The 20561-nt window shown below is 43.1% G+C and overlaps 1 protein-coding gene across 1 annotated transcript in view; it reads right to left on the bottom strand.

Annotated features, from left to right (window-relative positions):
• VWA3B (von Willebrand factor A domain containing 3B) overlaps positions 1–20561 on the bottom strand; it is a 184538-nt gene that overhangs the window by 137910 nt on the left and 26067 nt on the right. Inside the window, 4 exon segments of the mRNA XM_040267618.1 lie at positions 7404–7519; positions 12301–12470; positions 16847–17006; positions 19509–19759. Coding sequence (XP_040123552.1) covers positions 7404–7519; positions 12301–12470; positions 16847–17006; positions 19509–19759 — 697 coding nt within the window.

Raw genomic sequence — 20561 nt, 5'->3', positions numbered from 1 at the left:
AAAAGACTAGAGATCTCCTCAAGAAAATTAGAGATACCAAGGGAACATTTCATGCAAAGATGGGCTCGATAAAGAACAGAAATGGTCTGGACCTAACAGAAGCAGAAGATATTAAGGAGAGGTGGCAAGAATACACGGAAGAACTGTACAAAAAAAATCTTCACGACCCAGATAGTCATGATGATGTGATCACTAATCTAGAGCCAGACATCTTGGAATGTGAAGTCAAGTGGGCCTTAGAAAGCATCACTACGAACAAAGCTAGTGGAGGTGATGGCATTCCAGTTGAGCTGTTTCAAATCCTGAAAGATGATGCTGTGAAAGTGCTGCACTGAATATGCCAGCAAGTTTGGAAAACTCAGCAGTGGCCACAGGACTGGAAAACGTCAGTTTTCATTCCAATTCCAAAGAAAGGCAATGCCAAAGAATGCTCAAACTACCGCACAATTGCACTCATCTCACATGCTAGTAAAGTAATGCTCAAAATTCTCCAAGCCAGGCTTCAGCAATACGTGAACCATGAACTCCCTGATATTCAAGCTGGTTTTAGGAAAGTCAGAGGAACCAGAGATCAAATTGCTAACATCTGCTGGATCATGGAAAAAGCAAGAGAGTTCCAGAAAAATATCTATTTCTGCTTTACTGACTATGCCAAAGCCTTTGACTGTGTGGATCACAATAAACTGTGGAAAATTCTGAAAGAGATGAGAATACCAGACCACCTAACCTGCCTCTTGAGAAATCTGTATGCAGGTCAGGAAGCAACAGTTAGAACTAGACATGGAACAACAGACTGGTTCCAAATAGGAAAAGGAGTATATCAAGGGTGTATATTGTCACCCTGCTTATTTAACTTCTATGCAGAGTACATCATGAGAAACGCTGGGCTTGAAGAAACACAAGCTGGAATCAAGATTGCCAGGAGAAATATCAATCACCTCAGATATGCAGATGACACCACCCTGATGGTGGTGAAGAGGAAGTGAAGAGGAGCTAAAAGCCCTCTTGATGAAAGTGAAAGAGGAGAGCAAAAACGTTGGCTTAAAGCTCAACATTCAGAAAACGAAGATCATGGCATCCAGCCCCATCACTTCATGGGAAATAGATGGGGAAACAGTGGAAACAGTGTCAGACTTTATTTTTTGGGGCTCCAAAATCACTGCAGATGGTGACTGCAGCCATGAAATTAAAAGACGCTTACTCCTTGGAAGAAAAGTTATGACCAACCTAGATAGCATATTCAAAAGCAGAGACATTACTTTGCCGACTAAGGTCCGTCTAGTCAAGGCTATGGTTTTTCCTGTGGTCATGTATGGATGTGAGAGTTGGACTGTGATGAAGGCTGAGCGCTGAAGAATTGATGCATTTGAACTGTGGTGTTGGAGAAGACTCTTGAGAGTCCCTTGGACTGCAAGGAGATCCAACCAGTCCATTCTAAAGGAGATCAGCCCTGGGATTTCTTTGGAAGGAATGATGCTAAAGCTGCAACTCCAGTACTTTGGCCACCTCATGAGAAGAGTTGACTCATTGGAAAAGACTCTGATGCTGGGAGGGATTGGGGGCAGGAGGAGAAGGGGACGACAGAGGATGAGATGGCTGGATGGCATCACGGGACTCAATGGACGTGAGTTTGGGTGAACTCCGGGAGTTGGTGATGGACAGGGAGGCCTGGCATGCTGTGATTCATGGGGTCGTAAAGAGTCGGACACGACTGAGCGACTGAACTGAACTGAATATAATAATAATTTATTAGTCCCATTTTATAGATGAGAAAAGGAAGCAAAAAGGTTACATAACTTTCCCAAAGTTACATAGCTACTTAAGTGATGATGTAGCTAGAGTGGCTCTAGAGCAATCCAATCCAATACTAATTCAGTAGGTGAACCACATATATAATTTCTAATTTTCTAGTAGCCACAATTAAGTTAGAAAGAACTTAATTTTATCAATATATTTGATGCAATGCATATTTTTATGTTATCAGTTTGACATTTAATCTATATTAAATAGATTTTGTGATAATTCACATTTTTTCATGTGGTAATTTGCATTTTCCCCCACTCAGTCTTTGAGATCCTAGTGTATTTTTCACTTACAGTGCATCACCTTTTTTTTTTTTTTTTTTTTTTTGCCACTCGGTGCAGTTTGTGGGATTTCAGTTCCTGGAACAGAGATTGAACTGGGCCCCCAGCAGTAAAAGCACAGAATCCTAATCACTGGACCACTAGGGGATTCCTTACAATGCATCTCAAATTGGATTCACATCTCAATGCTCACTAGCCACAGGTGGTCGGTGGCTCCCATACTGAACAGAGCAGATCCAAACCTACACGTGTCAACAATAGCATCCCAACTCTCCATTTTCCATTCTCCAACACTGATTCCTGAGGTGTTATTTTAGAAAATAAAAAATAGCAACTGGATATATTATCTTCCTTCAGAGAAAGCCCATCCTGGGGTTAAGGTTTCACCTCTATAAAAGGTCATATTTATGCTTATCATTCAGTTCAGTTCAGTCACTCAGTTGTGTCCAACTCTTTGCTACCCAAGGACTGCAGCATGCCAGGCTTCCCTGTTCGTCACCAACTCCCAGAGTTTCCTAAAACTCATGTCCATCGTGTCGTCCCCTTCTCCTCCTGCCTTCAATCTTTCCCAGCATCAGTCTCTTCCAATGAGTCAGTTCTTCACATCAGGTAGCCAAAGTATTGGAGCGTCAGTGTGAGCATCAGTCCATCCAGTGAATATTCAGGACTCATCTCTTTTAGGATTGACTGATTTGATCTCCTTGCAGTCCAAGGGACTCTCAAGAGTCTTATCCAACACATGTTCAAAAGTATCAGTTCTTTGGCACTCAGCTTCCTTTATGGTCCAATTCTCACATCCAAACATGACTACTGGAAAAACCATAGCTTTGACTAAACAGACCTTTGTTGGTAAAGTAATGGCTCTACTTTTTAACATGCTGTCTAGGTTGGTCATAGCTTTTCTTCCAAGAAGCAAGCGTCTTTTAATTTCACAGCTGCAGTCACCACCTGCAGTGATTTTGGAGCCCAAGAAAATAAAGTCTGTCACTGTTTCCATTGTTTCCCCATCTATTTGCCATGAAGTGATGGGACCAGATGCCATGATCTTAGTTTTTTGAATGTTGAGTTTTAAGCCAGCTTTTTCACTCTCCTCTTTCACTTTGCTCAAGAGGCTCTTCAGTTCCTCTTTGCTTTCTGCCATAAGGGTGGTGTCATCAGCATATCTGAGATTATTGCTATTTCTCCCAGCAATCTTGATTCCAGCTTGTGCTTCATCCAGTCTAGCATCTTACATGATGTACTCTACATGTAAGTTAAATAAGCAAGGTGACGATACACAGCCTTGGCATATTCCTTTCCATGTTCCAGGTCCAGTCCTAACTTTTGCTTCTTGACCTACATACAGGTTTCTCAGGAGGCAGGTAAGGTGGTCTGGTATTTCCATCTCTTTAAGAATTTTCCAGTTTGTTGTGACCCACGCAGTCAATGAAACAGAAGTAGATGTTTTTCTGAAACTCTCTTGCCTTTTCTATGATCTAACAGATGTCGGCAATTTAATCTCTGGTTCCTCTGCCTTTTCTAAATCCAACTTGAACATCTGGAAGTTCTTGGTTCATGTCCTGTTGAAGCCTGGCTTGGAGAATTTTGAGCATTACTTTGTTAGCGTGTGAGATGAGTGCCATTGTGTGGTAGTTTGAGCATTCTTTGGCACTGCCTTTCTTCAGGATTGGAATGAAAACTGACCTTTTCCAGTCCTGTGGCCACTGCTGAGTTTTCCAAATTTGCTGGCATATTGAGTGAAGCACTTTCACAGCATCATCTTTTAGGATTTGAAATAGCTCAACTGGAATGCCATCACCTCCACTAGCTTTGTTCATAGTGATGCTTTCTAAGGCCCATTTTACTTCTCACTCCAGGATGTCTGGCTCTAGGTGAGTGATCATACCATGGTGGTTATCTGAGTCATGAAGATCTTTTTTGTGTAGTTCTTCTGTATATTCCTGCCACCCCTTTTTAATATCTTTTGCTTCTGTTAGGTCCATACTGTTTCTGTCCTTTATTGTGCCCATCTTTGCCTGAAATGTTCCCTTGGTATCTCTAATTTTCTTGAAGAGATCTCTAGTCTTTCCCAATCTATTGTTTTCCTCTATGTGTATCGTTGGATCATATTTTTTATGTTGATCTGTTCTCCCTGTATTTTTCTCTTCCCCATCTCCTTCCTCCACATTGATGCAGGTAACAGGAACACAGCAAAGTTGCCCAAAAAAAGGCAGCTCAGAAAGATGAAATAGCCTGCAAGACATTCTGTCTTTTTCTATTGAAGCCTAACCCTATCCCCCACCTCCTGAGGAGAGGTGCTGGGGTTTACAAAGCAGGCAGCTTTAAAAAGCAGTAGGAAGAGAAGTATTATCCCAGATTAGAAGGAGATTCCCCGTGGCTTGGGGAAGAAAAGAAGAGCATCCTGGGATAAGGTGAGAACTGGCTCTGACTCTCTGCAGCACCCTGGGACGAAGACTCAGGGTAAATGGTGGGGTTGGCAGGGGAGAGTCTACAAAGGACTCCCACATCCAAAGCCACCATGCACAGGAGCAGCAGAGAACTGCTCAGCATGGAGTGACCATAAAATGGGCACAGGGGATAATTATAGGGCAATTTGCAGGAACAGATGTCCAACTACCAGAGTCGCCTCCTGATGCCTTAGCACAGCCGAGGATCTCCAAGCTGTGGGAAAAGCTCAGCAGTCATCCCTGGGAATGACTGGGGTTAACTTTCCCCTAATCTGCTGCGATAGCAGGGCACTGGAATCAAACATTACACTGAATTCTAGAAACCAAAGAAAGTGGCCAGCCTTGGACTTGCACCCTGTACATACACAAAGAGAGAATGGAATATTATTCAGCCTTTAAACGGAAGGAAATTCTGACACGTGCTGTAACATGGATGAGCCCTGAGAACATGTGCTAAGTAAAATTAGCCGGTCACAAAATGACACATGCTGTGTGATTCCAATTACCTAGAGCAGTCAGATTCAGAGACAGGAAGCAGAATGGTAAATGTTGGGGGCAGGGCTATGGAGAGGGAGAAATGGAGAGTTTTTTAAAATGGGTACAGAGTTTCAGTTTTCCAAGAGGGACAAAGTTCTGGAGATGGTTGCACAACACAGTGAAGGTACTTGACACTCCTGAGTTTAGAGAATGTACTTAACACTTTAAAAATGGTTCAGATGACAAATTTTTTTTGGCTGTGCCACTTGGCATATGACATCTTAGTTCCCCGACCTGGGATCAAACCCATGCCCCCTGCAGCATGGTGTCTTAACTACTGGACTGTCAGGGAAGTCCTTAAGATGATAAATTTTATGTTATGTACATTTTACAACAGTTTTTAAAAACTATTATCTTGACTACAGAGGTTTATAGTCTTGATGTAGTGCATGGGGTGAGGGGAACTCATGCTCTGGAAACCTCAAAGTCAGAAACAGCAGGACATTTCTTTCAGTTGCCAGTTCGCTTCTCTGAGCACCGCTCCTCCAACCCCCAACCCCGCACTTGACAGTATGTCTTTTCTACATAACAGAAGGCGGAATTATCTCCAGAGGAGAAGAAAGAGGGCCTTGAAGGAGCTCAACTGATAAATGCTTGAGACAGATGACGGAGAGACAGCGACGGGGAACTGATCAGGGCAAGACTGGAGAACTGCCTCTGAGCCCGAGGGAGGCTGAAATGCACACATTTTCCAAACCAAAACCATCTCAAGGATTTCCAGGCAGGGTGGTTTTTTTGTTGTTTTTTTTTTGAGTAGGAGAGGTAGGTTGGTAGAAATGCTGTCATTTCTAGGACACTGTGATGGATTGAAGGGACAAGATCACATATTTAGGATTTGGGATTCTCTCCCTAGTTCAGAACATGTGATCACTGAAATGGCATTAGAATGGCAGGCCACGCCCTGAGGACGTCATTCTAAGAAAAAAGTTTTTATCTGTAATTTGATTTGTATGCTTCAAGGGAATTGGAAAGAGGGTAGTTGTTGAAAATGTAAGCTACGCAGACAGAGATGCTTCCCTTTATAATAAGTTGCCAAGGAACACATAGGCCTGAATTAAACCCCATTTATGGTCACCGGTGTGCCTTGGGGAGCTGGTGACATCTCACATTCTTTACCTTGACTGATTCATTGCCCACTAGGTTTAATCTTATAAATTACTTTCAAAGGCAAGGCATACATCCTAAATTAATGTTTTTCTTAGATTAGCATCAATCTTGTTTATCAACTGACATTTTCTCAAATCCCCTGGAGAAGTCCACCTCACCATCAGAGCAAAGGTGTAAGTGACCCAAAGCAGTGACCCTGATGAGCTCAACTAGAACCTTCCCCTGCTCTGGAGTGACCCAGAATCTGAACTCACAAAGTGTGTGTCAACCCCCGAGCTGCGAATGCAAGTGGCTCCAATGCAGTCCCAGGGCCCTTCTCTCTGGAGCCTCTGCAACACTGTTATGTAAACAGAGGAAACTTGCAAACATGTGTACCCTGCACTTCTTCCCCAGCCCCAAACTACCCCCAAAGTATAGTTCCTGGCTGTTTGAAGCTAGAAGTCTTCCTGATGATTATTATAAATGAGCGGGAAGATAGGGGTCAGGATAGGCTTTCTCAGACTTCTGATGCCCTCTGTGCTGGGTCATCTCACATTCCCACAGGAGCTGCCTTCCCTGCTCCACTCCTCTCGGTGGTGTTTACTCAGTGTATTTCGAGTTTAGCAATTTCATCAGCTCCCCAAAGAAACTCCCATCTCCTGCTTTCAGAGGAAGCTTCTAGAACTGGATTCCTGAATCACAGTACTATTTCTCACTTATTTCCTGAGCTTGTTCTCAATGCCTATTAAACTCTCTGATCACATCTTTTGAATGAAAGAGGAAGTTCATTCAGCCTCCAGAGTTTCCTGTATGCCCTTGGTCCTCACAAGAGGCAGGATCATCCAGCATGTACATCTAGCAGCACTGCCAGCCCTGACGGGGAGGCAGCAGAAAACCCACAAGAACTGCGGGCATCCTCATTATAGCTTCCAGACAACCCGGGCCACAGAGCAGCTCTGCCTGTCCAAGAATGAAGACTGCACTGACACGCCTGGGGCCATGTCTCTAGAAGTTTCCCAAGTTAGGAAACACATCTCACTGAGGCTACTTCCTCAGGTAATAAATGCACTTATGCCTGGTTGCCAGGCTGCCAAATGCTCCATTAACATCTATGAACTCTGCCCTTGTACCACATGAATAATACAAAAGATACGGTTAGTCTCTCTCCCTTGTGCTTTATTTTTCAAGGCTAGGAATCATCTGGAGTTATTAAGACATAAAGTACACACTTCCTTTTGACCCCAGATACCTGGAGGGAGTTTTCCTTTCAGTTTCCTTGAATTCCAAGTAATCACACTGTCACCATCCTTAATGGGAAAGCCAGGAAATTCTACACACTCTGTTCTCTCTGCAAATGCATGGAATCTGAAATAAGAAGAGATTTGCCACATTAGGATAGTAAGTGCACATGTCTATTCATTATCGCAAAGCTGTGAATTTGCTCTTCTGTGATGCTAAGCATCTTCCAAGTGTTCACTGCTTTCCCCTGTACCTTGTCAATTCCCACAAACAAAAGACAGGAAGGCAGAACAGAACAGAGAATTGAGAAGCCATTGGGATTTTAACTGATGACTCTTCTGTTCATTAGAGGACACTTAGCTCAACCAAATGGTATTTACTGATCCTGGAAAAATGATACCTTGTGCTGAGATTTATTCTTTTGTTCCCAGGGTTCCATCATGTCAACACCATTTTGATAGCCAAGAAGCTAATGAGGGGCCAGACAGTGCCCACAGTCCTGAGGGCTCAGTGTTGAAATTTGGTGATAACAGGCACTATTGGCTCATCTGATGGGCTGCTGATGGGCTTCAGTCAGCTTTAACTCAGCAAACACACACTGCCCCCAGGACCTGAGCATAAGGACTAATGAAAAGAATTCAGTGTGGGTGAGTTTTTAAGGCCTCTAAGTGAGGTCCCAGGAGCAGCAGCAGCACCTGGGAGCTGGCTCGGGATGCACATTCCTGGGCCCCACCTGGATTCACTGAGTCAGAACTTGCACTTTAACAAGGTCCCTGAGGCAGTTCCATGTAGCTTAAAGCTCAAAAAGCACCTGTGTACCAATGTTCATGGTGCACTATTTACCCCAGCCAAGACATGGAAGCAACCTAGGTGTCCATCAATAGAGGAATGAATAAAGAAGATGTGGCACATATATACAATGGAATATTATTCAACCACAGAAAGAATGAAACAATGCCATTTGCAGCACCATGGATGGACCTAGAGGTTATCATATGAAATGAAATAAATCAGAAAGACAAGCATTGTATGATACCACTTATAGGCAAAGGATACAGGGAAAGATATACCCAACTGAATGCAGAGTTCCAAAGAATAGCAAGGAGAGAAAAAAAGACTTAAGTGAATAATGCAAATAAACAGAGGAAAACAATAGAACTGGAAACACTGGAGATCTCTTCAAGAAATTATCAAGAGATATCAAGGGAACATTTCATGCAAAGATGGGCACAATAAAGGACAGAAATGGTATGAAACTAACAGAAGCAGAAGATACTAAGAAGAGGTGGCAAGAATTCACAAAACTGTACAAAAAAAGGTCTTAATGACCTGGATAACCATGATGGTTTGATCACTCAATGAGAGCCAGACACCCTAGACTGTAAAGTCAAGTGGGCCTTAGGAAGCATTGTTGTTGTTCACTCACCAAGTTGTGTCCGATTCTTTGCAAGCCCATGGACTGCAGCATGCCAGGCTTCCCTGTCTCCCACCATCTCCCAGAGTTTGCCCAAGTTCATGTCCACTGCATTGGTGATGCCATCCAAACATCTAATCCCCTGCTGCCCTCTTCTCCTTCTGCCTTCAATCTTTCCCAACATCAAGATCAGCTCTTCACATCAGGTGGCCAAAGTATTAGAGCTTCTACTTCAGCATCAATCCTTCCAGTGAATATTCACAGTTGATTTCCTTTAGGATTCACTGGTCTGACCTCCTTGCTGCCACGGGATTCTCAACAGTCTTCTCCAAAACCACAGTTCAAAAGCGACAATTCTTCAGCATTCTGACTTCTTTATGGTCCAATTCTCACAACCATCAGTTCAGTTCAGTGCAGTTGCTCACTCGTGTCTGATTCTTCGTGACCCCATGGACCACAGCACACCAGGCTTCCCTGTCCATTGCCAACTCCCAGAGCTTACTCAAATTCATGTCCATTGAGTTGGTGATGCCATCCAACCATCTCATCCTTTGTCATCCCCTTCTCTCCTGCCTTCAGTCTTTTCCAGCATCAGGGTCTTTTCCAATGAATCAGTTCTATGCATCAGGTGGCCAAAGTACTGGAACTTCAGCTTTAGCATCAGTCCTTCCAATGAATATTCAGGACTGATCTCCTTTAGGATGGACTGGTTGGATCTCCTTGCGGTCCAAGGGACTCTCAAGACTCTTCTCCATCACCGCAGTTCAAAAGCATCAATTCTTCAGTGCTTGGCTTTCTTTATGGTTCAACTCTCACATCCATATATGACTACTAGGAAAACCATAGTTTTGACTAGTTGGAACTTTGTTGGCAAAATAATGTCTCTGCTTTTTAATATGCTGTCTAGGTTGGTCATAGCTTTTCTTCCAAGGAGCAAGCATCTTTTAATTTCATGGCTGCATTCACCATCTGCTGTGATTTTTGAGCCCAAGAAAATGAAGTCTGTCACTGTTTCCACTGTTTCCCCATCTATTTGCCATGAAGTGATGGGACCGGATACCATGATCTTAATTTCCTGAATGTTGAGTTTCAAGCCAACTTTTTCACTCTCCTCTTTCACTTTCATGAAAAGGCTTTTTAGTTTTTCACTTTCTGCCAAAAGGGTGGTGTCATCTGAATATCTGAAGTTATTGCTATTTCTCCCGGCAATCTTGATTCCAGCTTGTGCTTCATCCAGCGTGGCATTTCACATGATGTCCTCTGCATATAAGTTAAATAAGCAGGGTGACAATACTTGACATACTCTTCCCCAATTTGGAACCAGTCTGTTGTTCCATGTACAATTCTAACTGTTGCCTCTTGACCTGTATACAGGTTTATCAGGAGGCAGGTCAGGTGGTCTGGTATTCTCATCTCTTTAAGAGTTTTCCAGTTTTTTATGATCCCCTTCATGGATCACTGCCTTGTTGTGGTGAAGGGGCTTGTATAACTTAATGAAGCAATGAGCCATGGTGTGCAGGGCCACCCAAGATGGATGGATCATAGTGGACAGTTCTGACAAAACATGATCCATCCACTGGAGGAGGGAATGGCAAACCACCCCAGAATACCTGCAATGAAAACACCATGAACTGTATAAATAGGAAGGACTAGTATGAACGAAGCTAGTGGAGGTGATGAAATTCCAGGTGAGCTACTTTGAATCCTAAAAGATGAAGCTGTGAAAGTGCTGCACTCAATATGCCAGAAAATTTGGAAAACTCAACAGTGGCCACAGGACTAGAAAAGGTCAGTTTTCATTCTAATCCCAAAGAAGGACAATGCCAAAGAACGTTCAAACTACTGCACAATTGCGCTCATCTCACATGCTAGCAAGATAATGCTCAAAATCCTTTAAGCTAGGCTTCAACAGTACACGAATCAAGAACTTCCAGATGTACAAGCTAGATTTAGAAAAAGCAGAGGAACGAGAGATCAAATTGCCAGATCCACTGGATCATAAAAAAGCAAGAGAATTCCCAAAAAAAATCTGCTTCATTGACTATACTAAAGCCTTTGACCATATAAGTCACAACAAACTGTGGAAAATTCTTAAAGAGATGGGAATACCCGACCATCTTACCTGCCTCCTGAAAAGCCTGTAAGTAGGTCAAGAAGCAACAGTTAGAAACAGACATGGAACAACAGACTGGTCCAAAATTGGGAAAGCAGTACGTCAAGGTTGTATATTGTTACCTTGCTTATTTAACTTATATGCAGAGTGAACATCATGTGAGATGCCAGACTGGATGAAGCACAAGCTGGAATCAAGATTGCCAGGAGAAATATCAACAACCTCAGATATGCAGATGGCATCACCCTAATGGCAGAAAGTGGAGAGGAACTAAAGACTTTCTTGATGAAGGTGAAAGAGAAGAGTGTAAAAGTTGGCTTAAAATTCAACAGTTAAAAAACTAAGATCATGGCATCCAGTCCCATCACTTCATGGCAAATAGATGGGAAAACAATGGAAACACTGGCAGGTTTTATTTTCTTGGGCTCCAAAATCACAGCAGATGGTGACTACAAGTATGAAATTAGAAGACACTTGTCCTTGGAAGAAAAACTATGAGAAACCAAGACAGTGTATTAAAAAGCAAAGATATCATTTTTCAGCCAAAGGTCCATATAATCAAAGCCATGGTTTTTTACAGTAGTCATGTATGGATGTAAGAGTTGGACCATAAAGGAGGCTGAGCACTGAAGAATTGATGCTTTCAATTTTTGGTGCTGGAGAAGACATCTGGGAGTCCCTTGGACAGCAAGGAGATCAAACCAGTCAATTCTAAAGGAAATCAACCCTGAATATGTACTGGAAGGAGTGATGCTGACACTGAAACTCCAATACTTTGGCCACCTGATGCAAAGAGCTGATTCACTGGAAAAGAACCTGATTCTGGGAAAGATTGAGGGCAGGAGGAGAAGGGAGTGACAGAGAATGAGATTGTTGGATGGCATCACTGACTCAATGGACATGAGTTTGAGCAAACTCCAGGAGATGGTGAAGGACAGGGAAGCCTAGTATGCTGCAGTCCATGGGTTAGCAAAGAGCAGGACACAATTGAGCGACTGAACAACAACAACACAGGTGCAAAGGTGAATGGAGACTAAAGGCTCCTGGAGAGAGAAGATCAGAGAAACCAATTTTTTGGCCACACTGGGTCCTCGTTGCTGTGTGTGGGCTTCTCATTGTGGTGACATCTCTTGTTTCAGGGCATGAGCTCTACACTTGGAGGCTCAGGAGTTGTGGCTTGTGGGCTTAGTTGCTCTGCAGCATGTGGAATCTTTCCAGACCAGGGATTTAACCCTTGTCCCCTTGTTGGCAGGTGGTTTCCACCAGGGAAATCCCATAGCAACTGATTGGTCATGAAAACCACTCAAAATCGAGACCCACCGCTGACTTCATACAAGCAGCCAGTTCACTCAATCTCCCTGGAGCCTGTTTTTGGCCTACCTGCCGAAGGTCTTGGCACTCAAGTCCTTCAGGAAGTCTATGGTGCCCTGTCCTCTGGCATTGAAGGACACCGTGCAGACAGGACAGGGGATCTCCAAAGCCTGCTGAAGGAGAAGCTCCTTGGATTCCTCAGGAATGTCTCCCACCAAGAAGTAGTAAATGGATTCAATCTGCAAAACAGTGGTACCATCGGTTTATTTCCCTGACACACCCTATCCTTGAATCAGACTCATGGGCCATATAATCTCTATAAAACTGCCTCTTTAAAAAAATAAATGGGCAGAAAGAAGAGCAGCATTCCTCAACGTTTCTTGAGGATGTGTGGGGGCCAAAATCAAGAAGTGAGATATTCAAGGCCTGGTGCCAAGAAGTCTCAGGCTTTACATGGGAAGGATATGACTGGCAGATTTGGAGAAAAGCTTCTTCTGAGCCCACAAATACGTTATGAGGTCAGGAGTGGCTATTTTCAAGTCCAGGAATGAAGAAGTATTGGCATAACCACTGGGAGCAGGAAGCTTATTAGCAATTCCTCATGTTGGTGCCAGAATTCTACAGTGCAAATTCAGGCATCCTCAGTCTAAGGCTGTGTGTGGGGAGGAGGGCATATTCCCAGCTGGTTCACCCTCTGGTCTCACCTCAGGGGACAGATACCTGGGGAGACACACACACACATCCCAAGCTTAAACCAGGGATCTGGGAGATGCATACCTCACCCAGAAAGGAGACAATGACAAAGTGGTCCCTGCTTAACTTAAAGACATCGACTCCATCCACAGGGCCCCAAGCAGTGGTCCTGCCCCACCCTTAACCACACTGCTCTAAGGGTCTCCTCTGCCACTATTGAGTTCTGTAACCTTGGGAAAGCGGTGTAAGTTCAGTTTCTTCACTGTGAAAAGGAGCTTATGCAATTGGCTTCATGATAGAGCTGAAACATGATGACTTACACTTACTCATGTATATAAATCTCAGGAAGTAAAAAACCACAGGGAGGGCCAGGAACGCACATCATCTAAACCTAACCCCACCAAACACCCTAAGTGATTCTCTGCTTATAACCTGGCCAGAACCTCCAGCACATGTGTTCTGTTGTAAGGGATAAACAGATGTCACCAGCCCTTCAGGATTCAGGAGCCTCTAATCACACATCCCCCATCCCGGGTTAGCTGAAGGTAGATAGTCAGTTACTTCACCTCGACTTCAAAGCTGGGACTTAAGCCTACTTGGCCCAGAGATAGGTGGGCAGAGGGTCAGCTCCCAGCTGCTTAGGATGCCCAGTCAGTGGCAGCAAAGGGGGAACAGTCTGTGCCTAAGGAGGCAGGTGGGGACAAGGTGGCAGGGGGTCAGGAGATGGCCAGACTGGGAGCTGAGCCCCATTAACTGCAACCACACTCCTCCTCGAACTGGGAACAAAAAGTCCATCTGACCCCTCACTCTCTCAGGCCCTTCATCACAAAGTCTCTGATTTTTAAAAGTACCTCATAGGAGGTAAAGATGAATGAATGTTGTCTATTTCCCCCAGTCAGTCACCTGAAAAGAACTAAAAACACTGACAGGAGGAAGAAAGTGTTCTTCAGATTCCTAATTAGACAACTGATACTGTTCTTCCAGAAAGTGCGTTCTCTGTCAGCCTCTTCACAGTGTTAGATGTTACTTTACATTGCTGTTGTTCAGTCTCTCAGTCGTGTCTGTCTCTTTGCAACTCCATGGACTACCCCCAGGCTCACGTAAGACATCTGAAATAGGCTCCACTGAGCCACAGTTACTAGTCTTCTAGCTGTGTTGGTGCCCATGTTTAGCATGAGGACAGCTTCATCCTCTCATGGGATCTACAATCACACAAAGCTCAAGACAGGAAAACAGACACAGGGAGTATAGTCGAGGGTTTGGTACATCAACAGGAAAGTGGTGAGGACAAATATCTCTCATTGTTCTGTTGACAGCTTATGACACCCTGTTTCTCTGCCTCAAGCAGTGCAAACATAGCTTCTTTGCTCTGGATATAACCCAAGAACCTGAAATCCTCACACAGAGATTTTTTTCCCTCAAGATTTCATCAACTAGAAGTTGCTATAGCCAGCAGTGAGTCAGGATTTGCTTTCGTTCATTAATCAAGGCTATGGGGTTATTCACTATTCACTAAGGTTCTTACTCAGCTTCTTAGTTGCCTATGTTTTTGGTCAACTCTCAGTTATCCGTGCTCCAGAGTTCTGGGGACATGCTTTCCCAAAGACCACTATCTTCACACTGCTTTTCTTTCTTTTTATAAAAGAAAATATTTACGTATTTGGCTGCACTGGGTCTTTGCTGTGGCATGTGGGATCTTTAGACGCAGCATGTAGGGTCTACTTCCCTGACCAGGGATCAAACCTGTACCTCCTGCATTGGAAGTGTGGAGTCTTAACAACTGGACCGCCAGGGAAGTTTTTAATAGATTTGTTTTTGTAAGTCTTATCCTATTTATAGGGTGGTGGTGGTGGTGTTTTTTTGACACACCACTTGGCATGCAGTATCTTCCCCAATCAGGGACTGAACCCATGTGCCCTGCAGTGGAAGCTCACAGTCTTAATCACTGGATTGCCAGGAAAGTCACCATGCATGCTTTTCTCTACTCATTTTAAGACATAGAGCATGGCATTTTTATATGTGAGGCAGTTGCATTTACTAACACTCTCCTCAGGACCACAGCCAGATACAAGTTCTGAGTGGAGAATACCAGTCTGAATACGTTCCTCATCTTTCACACCCCATAGTCTCTGCTCAAGAGTTTTCATGTGGCATTTGGTGGCCAATGCCTGGAAACTTCTTTCTTGGTACTTTCTCTTCCACAGAACTTCCCTGGAACTCACTATATTGTTATACATTTCCTGGCCTAGGGAAAAACCCCAGAGAAAGGAGGCATACAAACCAGAGGGACATAAAATAGAAAGGCAAGATCACCAGGAAATCTTGCTGTCAGGTCAGGTCGCCAGAGCCAGCTCTGACCAGGGTAGCCAGGGGAACAAAGAAAGAGAACACCCATGTGCACATGCACACACACACATCCAAGAGCCTGGGAAATATTCCATTTCTTGAATGCTTATTATAGTGTCCAGACATTTGAAATTTTACAGATGTTAAAACAAACTTGAAAGGCCAAAGAACAAAGTAGCTTGTATTTTGTTCTTCTTTAATGGAAAACATTTGTTCCTTTGACTTTATTAAAGATAAACAGTATGTTTCCAATTTCACACTATCAACCCTCAGTATCAATAAACAGTCTGGTGACCACTGAAGGCTCTCCTTTCAAGGTGCCTCACCCAAGAAACGACTTCTTAATACAATGGAGTAAAGCTTAAAATCTACAGAATCCCCAGGCTTCCAGGGTAGAAGCAGAAATTAATTATGAATATTAATTAATATGGATCAATTAGTAAGGATTAAGCATCTGTATCCCAAGACAAAGCAGAAAGTTGAGGCTTAGAGCCCCACTTAGAAAGTTGAGGCTGCCCTAAGGACCTCACCTGCTCAGAATACTTCCTCTCTAGCCTGTCACTGTCCTTAATAGTCACTCACAGAAACACACATCCTAATGGCTAAAAGAGACAAAACACCACCATTTAATCACATCTTCCAGGTAAAGCTTTATTTCCCAAAGGTCCCTATCAAAAAATATATGTGAATGCATTAGCATCTGAAAACAGATGATGTACCAGCAGGGATACACTTCACCTTGGAAAGCACCTGATGGACCCATTTGTGAAGAAGAGGAACTGGAAAAGACTCAAAGCATGGATGTTGGGGAAACCCTATTTCCTCATCCTTGGGGTTCTATGAGGAGTCTTATAACTTCTCTTATAAGAAAGAAAGGTGTTAGTCACTCACTCATGTCCAGCCTTTTGCAACCCCATGGACTGTAGCCTGCTGGCTCCTCTGTCCATGGGATTCTCCAAGCTAGAACACTGGAGTGTGTTGCCGTTCCCTTCTCCAGGGTATCTTCCTGACCCAGGGATCAAACTTGGATATCCTGCATTGCAGGTAGATTCTTTACCATCTGAGCCACCAGGGAAGAACCCATAAGAGCCCATAAGAGACATGTTTATCTAATTGTCAGGTGAGCAAAAATGGAAAAGTGGAATTGAAGCATTAGAGATACAGAATCAGGGCCTCACTACCTTCCTTTCTTGATGCTCAGAGACTGTGAGCAGCACATGGTTCTCCTAGCAGCAGTTAAAGGAGGGTGTGCCTTGTGGCCCCAATTCCCCGCTGGCAGGGGGAGCCCAGCCAGGCTCAGGGAGCACAGTCTGATTTGATTGATCCACCTCTGCACCACCAGATATGCTCTTTTGATCCCCATGTGGGGCCTGTCATCTATTTCTCAATTGGATCCAGATTCCAAGGCAAACAGGATTAAGACTTCTAGGGTTCCTGGATTCCAGGAGGCAGTGTCTGTGTGATGCAACGGGAAGGGCTCCAGCTCAGCTGCGAGGCAGTGTGAGGACACTGAGTGTGAAGGAATAAGCTCAAAGCCACTTTTGTGACCTGGGACCAGACACAGACACACACTCACCACTTCATCCTTCCCTGCCTCCAGCAGAGCCTCCAGGCAGCTGGTGTGGCTCGAAGCCGGCTCAAAAGGCAACTTCTCAACCCAGCTGATGGCGGCAGCTATGGATGGTGCTGTCACAGGAACAGCGTTTTCCTGCCATTTCACAGGCTCTTGAGAAACCCTGAAAGGAATCACACGGGGCTGTCACCAGGCAGTGGTCAAGGTAGCTGTCAGCCCTCAGTCTCAGAGCTACAAGCAGCAAGACACCCAGTGTCACTAGAGAGAAAGAAAATGTAGCTCCCAGACCTCTGAAAATTACTGAGAAAACAGGTGAGCTATTTAAGGCAGGTTTCCAAAGCACCATGACTTTCCATAAGCTGTACTGATTGGGAAAAACCACATTTATAGAAGGGCTCCCCTGCTCAGTTGGTAAAGAATCCGCCTGCAATACAGGAGACCCCAGTTCGATTCCTGGGTCAGGAAGATCTGCTGGAGAAGGGATAGGCTACCCACTCCAGTATTCTTGGGCTTCCCTTGTAGCTCAGCTGGTAAAGAATCCAACCACAATGCGGGAGACCTGGGTTTGATCTCTGGGTCAATGCCGGTGACCTGGGTTCGATCTCTGGGTTGGGAAGATCCCCTGGAGAAGGGATAGGCAACCCACTCCAGTATTCTTGGGCTTCTCTTGTGGCTCATCTGGTAAAGAATCCACAGCGCGGGAGACCTGAGTTCGAACACCGGGTTGGGAAGATCCCCTGGGGAAGGGGAAGGCTACCCACTACAGTATTCTGGCCTGGGTTGCAGAGTCAGACACACTGAGCGACTTTCACTTTCACTTTTCACTTTCGAGAATTAAGAAATCTCAAAAATTTGAATACTACCAAGTACATTAAAATTATTGAGGAAAGTGAACAGGGAACTATATTCAATATCTTGTAATAATCTACAATGGAAAAGAACCTAAAAAAGAATAGGTATAAATTTTTATAACTGAATTACTTTGCTATACTCCTGAAATTAACATAACACTGTAAATCTTACTTTGCTGTACTCCTGAAATTAAAATAACACTGTAAATCAACTGTATTTCATAAAAATTTTAATGTCGAAAACTTACTGAGGAAAGTTACTTTCATAAATAGGCAGGTTTAGTTGCAACTGTCTTCTATGAGTAGTAAGTATATAAGCATTAAGATTTGCAAATCAGCAACAATTTTGTTACTCCACAACTTTATTTCTAATTCTTTTATTACATTGTTTTCATTGTTCTGAAAGATTCCTATCAGTTACCCTTTTTAGGATCAAAAACAGTATTGCTTTGAATTCATCAGAGTGTAAGTTTTAAAATTCTTGAAACTTTTGATTAAATCATTTAATTTGGGACTGGAAATGTGATGGAAATCTGCCCCCCCCCCAAAAAAAAACAACAGCTACTTGAGTTCATCTCTGTGTTTATAATTAAATTAATTATATGAATCATACAGAGAAGGCAATGGCACCCCACTCCAGTACTTTTGCCTGGAAAATCCCATGGACGGAGGAGCCTGGTTGGCTGCAGTCCATGGGGTCGCTAGAGTCTGACACGACTGAGCGACTTCACTTTCACTTTTCACTTTCATGCATTGGAGAAGGAAATGGCAACCCACTCCAGCGTTCTTGCCTGGAGAATCCCAGGGATGGGGAAGCCTAGTGGGCTGCCGTCTATGGGGTAGCACAGAGTCAGACACGACTGAAGTGATTCAGCAGCAGCAACAGCATGAATCATATATGAATTTATAATAGGAAGAATTATATGAATCCCAGACTAAATGAATCAGCCTGATTTGTCCCTCCTGGCCTATACTTCCAGAGGCCTAGGTTGCCTCACCTCTGTGTCTGTGTGGCCTCTGCATAGAGGATCTGGCTAGGTGGCACATATGCTATAGCACATATTTCCAAGAGAGCTGAGGCACTATAGACTTAATCTCTTAATTCCTTCAATAATTTATGTGTGATAGAAATAGGAACCTAGGATAAAACAAACACAATCAGGCAGTATCTTTGAAGGTGTCATCTGTTTTAGCTGAAAATATTTTACTTAGAAAAGAAAGACTCAGATAGATGGCCTTCTCATCCAGGTATCTTTTGTCAAGGAGACAGAGCAACTGTTCCACAGAAGTCAGCACTGAAGTCCAAATTCTCTTGAATCCAAGAATCTGTAAATAATTGATTGTGAAGACTCTGAAATAAGGGAACTTCTATAAAGCCAGCCACCTGTTGTTCTGATTAAAAGAGAGGTCAGATTACAGAGGAAATCAAGTTGAGCTGCAAACTCAGTCTGAAAAACAGTGAAAATTTGTGATGCTGAAATTCATTATCAAACCCAAAGTCTAAAATGTGTGGAGGAATTGTATGGCCTTAAACATATATTCAATATAACAAATATCCTTATATTTTGACCTTGACATACACTGAAGAGAAGGCTGTTTTAAAATCTCTTCTAATGCCCTGCACAAAACAGATAAAAGTTTTTAATACTGACTCATTGTGGGTTTTTGCTGGAATGATAAAGTCTAAGAAATTACAAGCTTATAGCTCTTCCCTATCCACAGAGCTAACTGTGTTAGTGATGCTACTTAGCTCCAGATACATGAAAATTACTCATGAAGTTTCAGGGAAATACTCCTTTCCCATGGGAACTCACCATATGACATTGAACTTGGCTATGTGAGCCACTTGCTCCTGGAGGACCATGGTTAGAGCATCTCGGCACAGATGAAGCTCCTCCTCCAGCATGCCACCAAAATCCAGCACTATGGTGATGCACTGCTCCAAGATGACACCAAAGATCTGCCGGCTGTTGCTGGTGAGCCAGTCCATCCGCTGCTTGTAGCTCTCCACAGCTTGTGTTAAATGTTCCATATACTGAGAGATTAGTTCTGATTTGGCTGTCAGCTTAATGAGAATAAAAGTAACAAAATAAAATAAATAGAAGCATACCAAAACAAGTCATTTAAAAAAATCATTTACTGGAGTATAGCTATTTTTTTTACAATGTTTTGTTGGTTTCAGGTGTACAGCAAAGTGAATAAGTTTTATATATATAAATATATATACACATATATCCACTCTTTTTTTAAAAGATTATTTTCTCATACAGGCCACTACAGAGTATTGAATAGAGTTCCCTTTGCATACAGAAATAGTTTTCTATTTTACATATGGTAGTGTGTATATGTCAGGCCCAATCTCCCAATTTATTCTCTCCATCTCCCAGTAACCATAAGTTTGTTTTCTACATCTGTGACTCTGCTTTCATTTGTGAATAAATACATTTGCATCTTTTTTTAAAATGCCACATTAGGCAATATCATATGATATTTGTCTTTTTGTGTCTGACTTAACCTTAACGTCACTCAGTATGACAATCTTGAGGTCCACCCATGTTGCAGTAAAGGGCATTGTTTTGTTCTTTTTCATAATTGAGTCAAAACAAGTCATGTGAACCCCAGTGCTGCCAGGAACAATAGGGCCCACTGAGTTATGACTTTGCCATTAAGAACTGTATATTAATAACAATTTCCTAGATGATCCTCCAAACCCCATACATTCCAGGAAGAAGTCTTCCAATCTTACAAATAAAAAATCCTTGGATAATTTCCCGTAGAAGGAAACATGATGATGAGATCTATACAAAAATATAGCATTCTTTAAAAAAAAAAAAGTGTTTCCAGATTGTGTTTAACCTTTCCAGTTA

The sequence above is a fragment of the Oryx dammah genome, unplaced genomic scaffold, assembly GCF_014754425.2.
Source record: "Oryx dammah isolate SB20612 unplaced genomic scaffold, SCBI_Odam_1.1 HiC_scaffold_25, whole genome shotgun sequence".
NCBI classification, from domain to species: Eukaryota; Metazoa; Chordata; class Mammalia; order Artiodactyla; family Bovidae; genus Oryx; species Oryx dammah.
The sequence above is the reverse complement of the archived record's forward strand: the minus strand, read 5'-3'. Positions and strand labels throughout refer to the sequence as shown.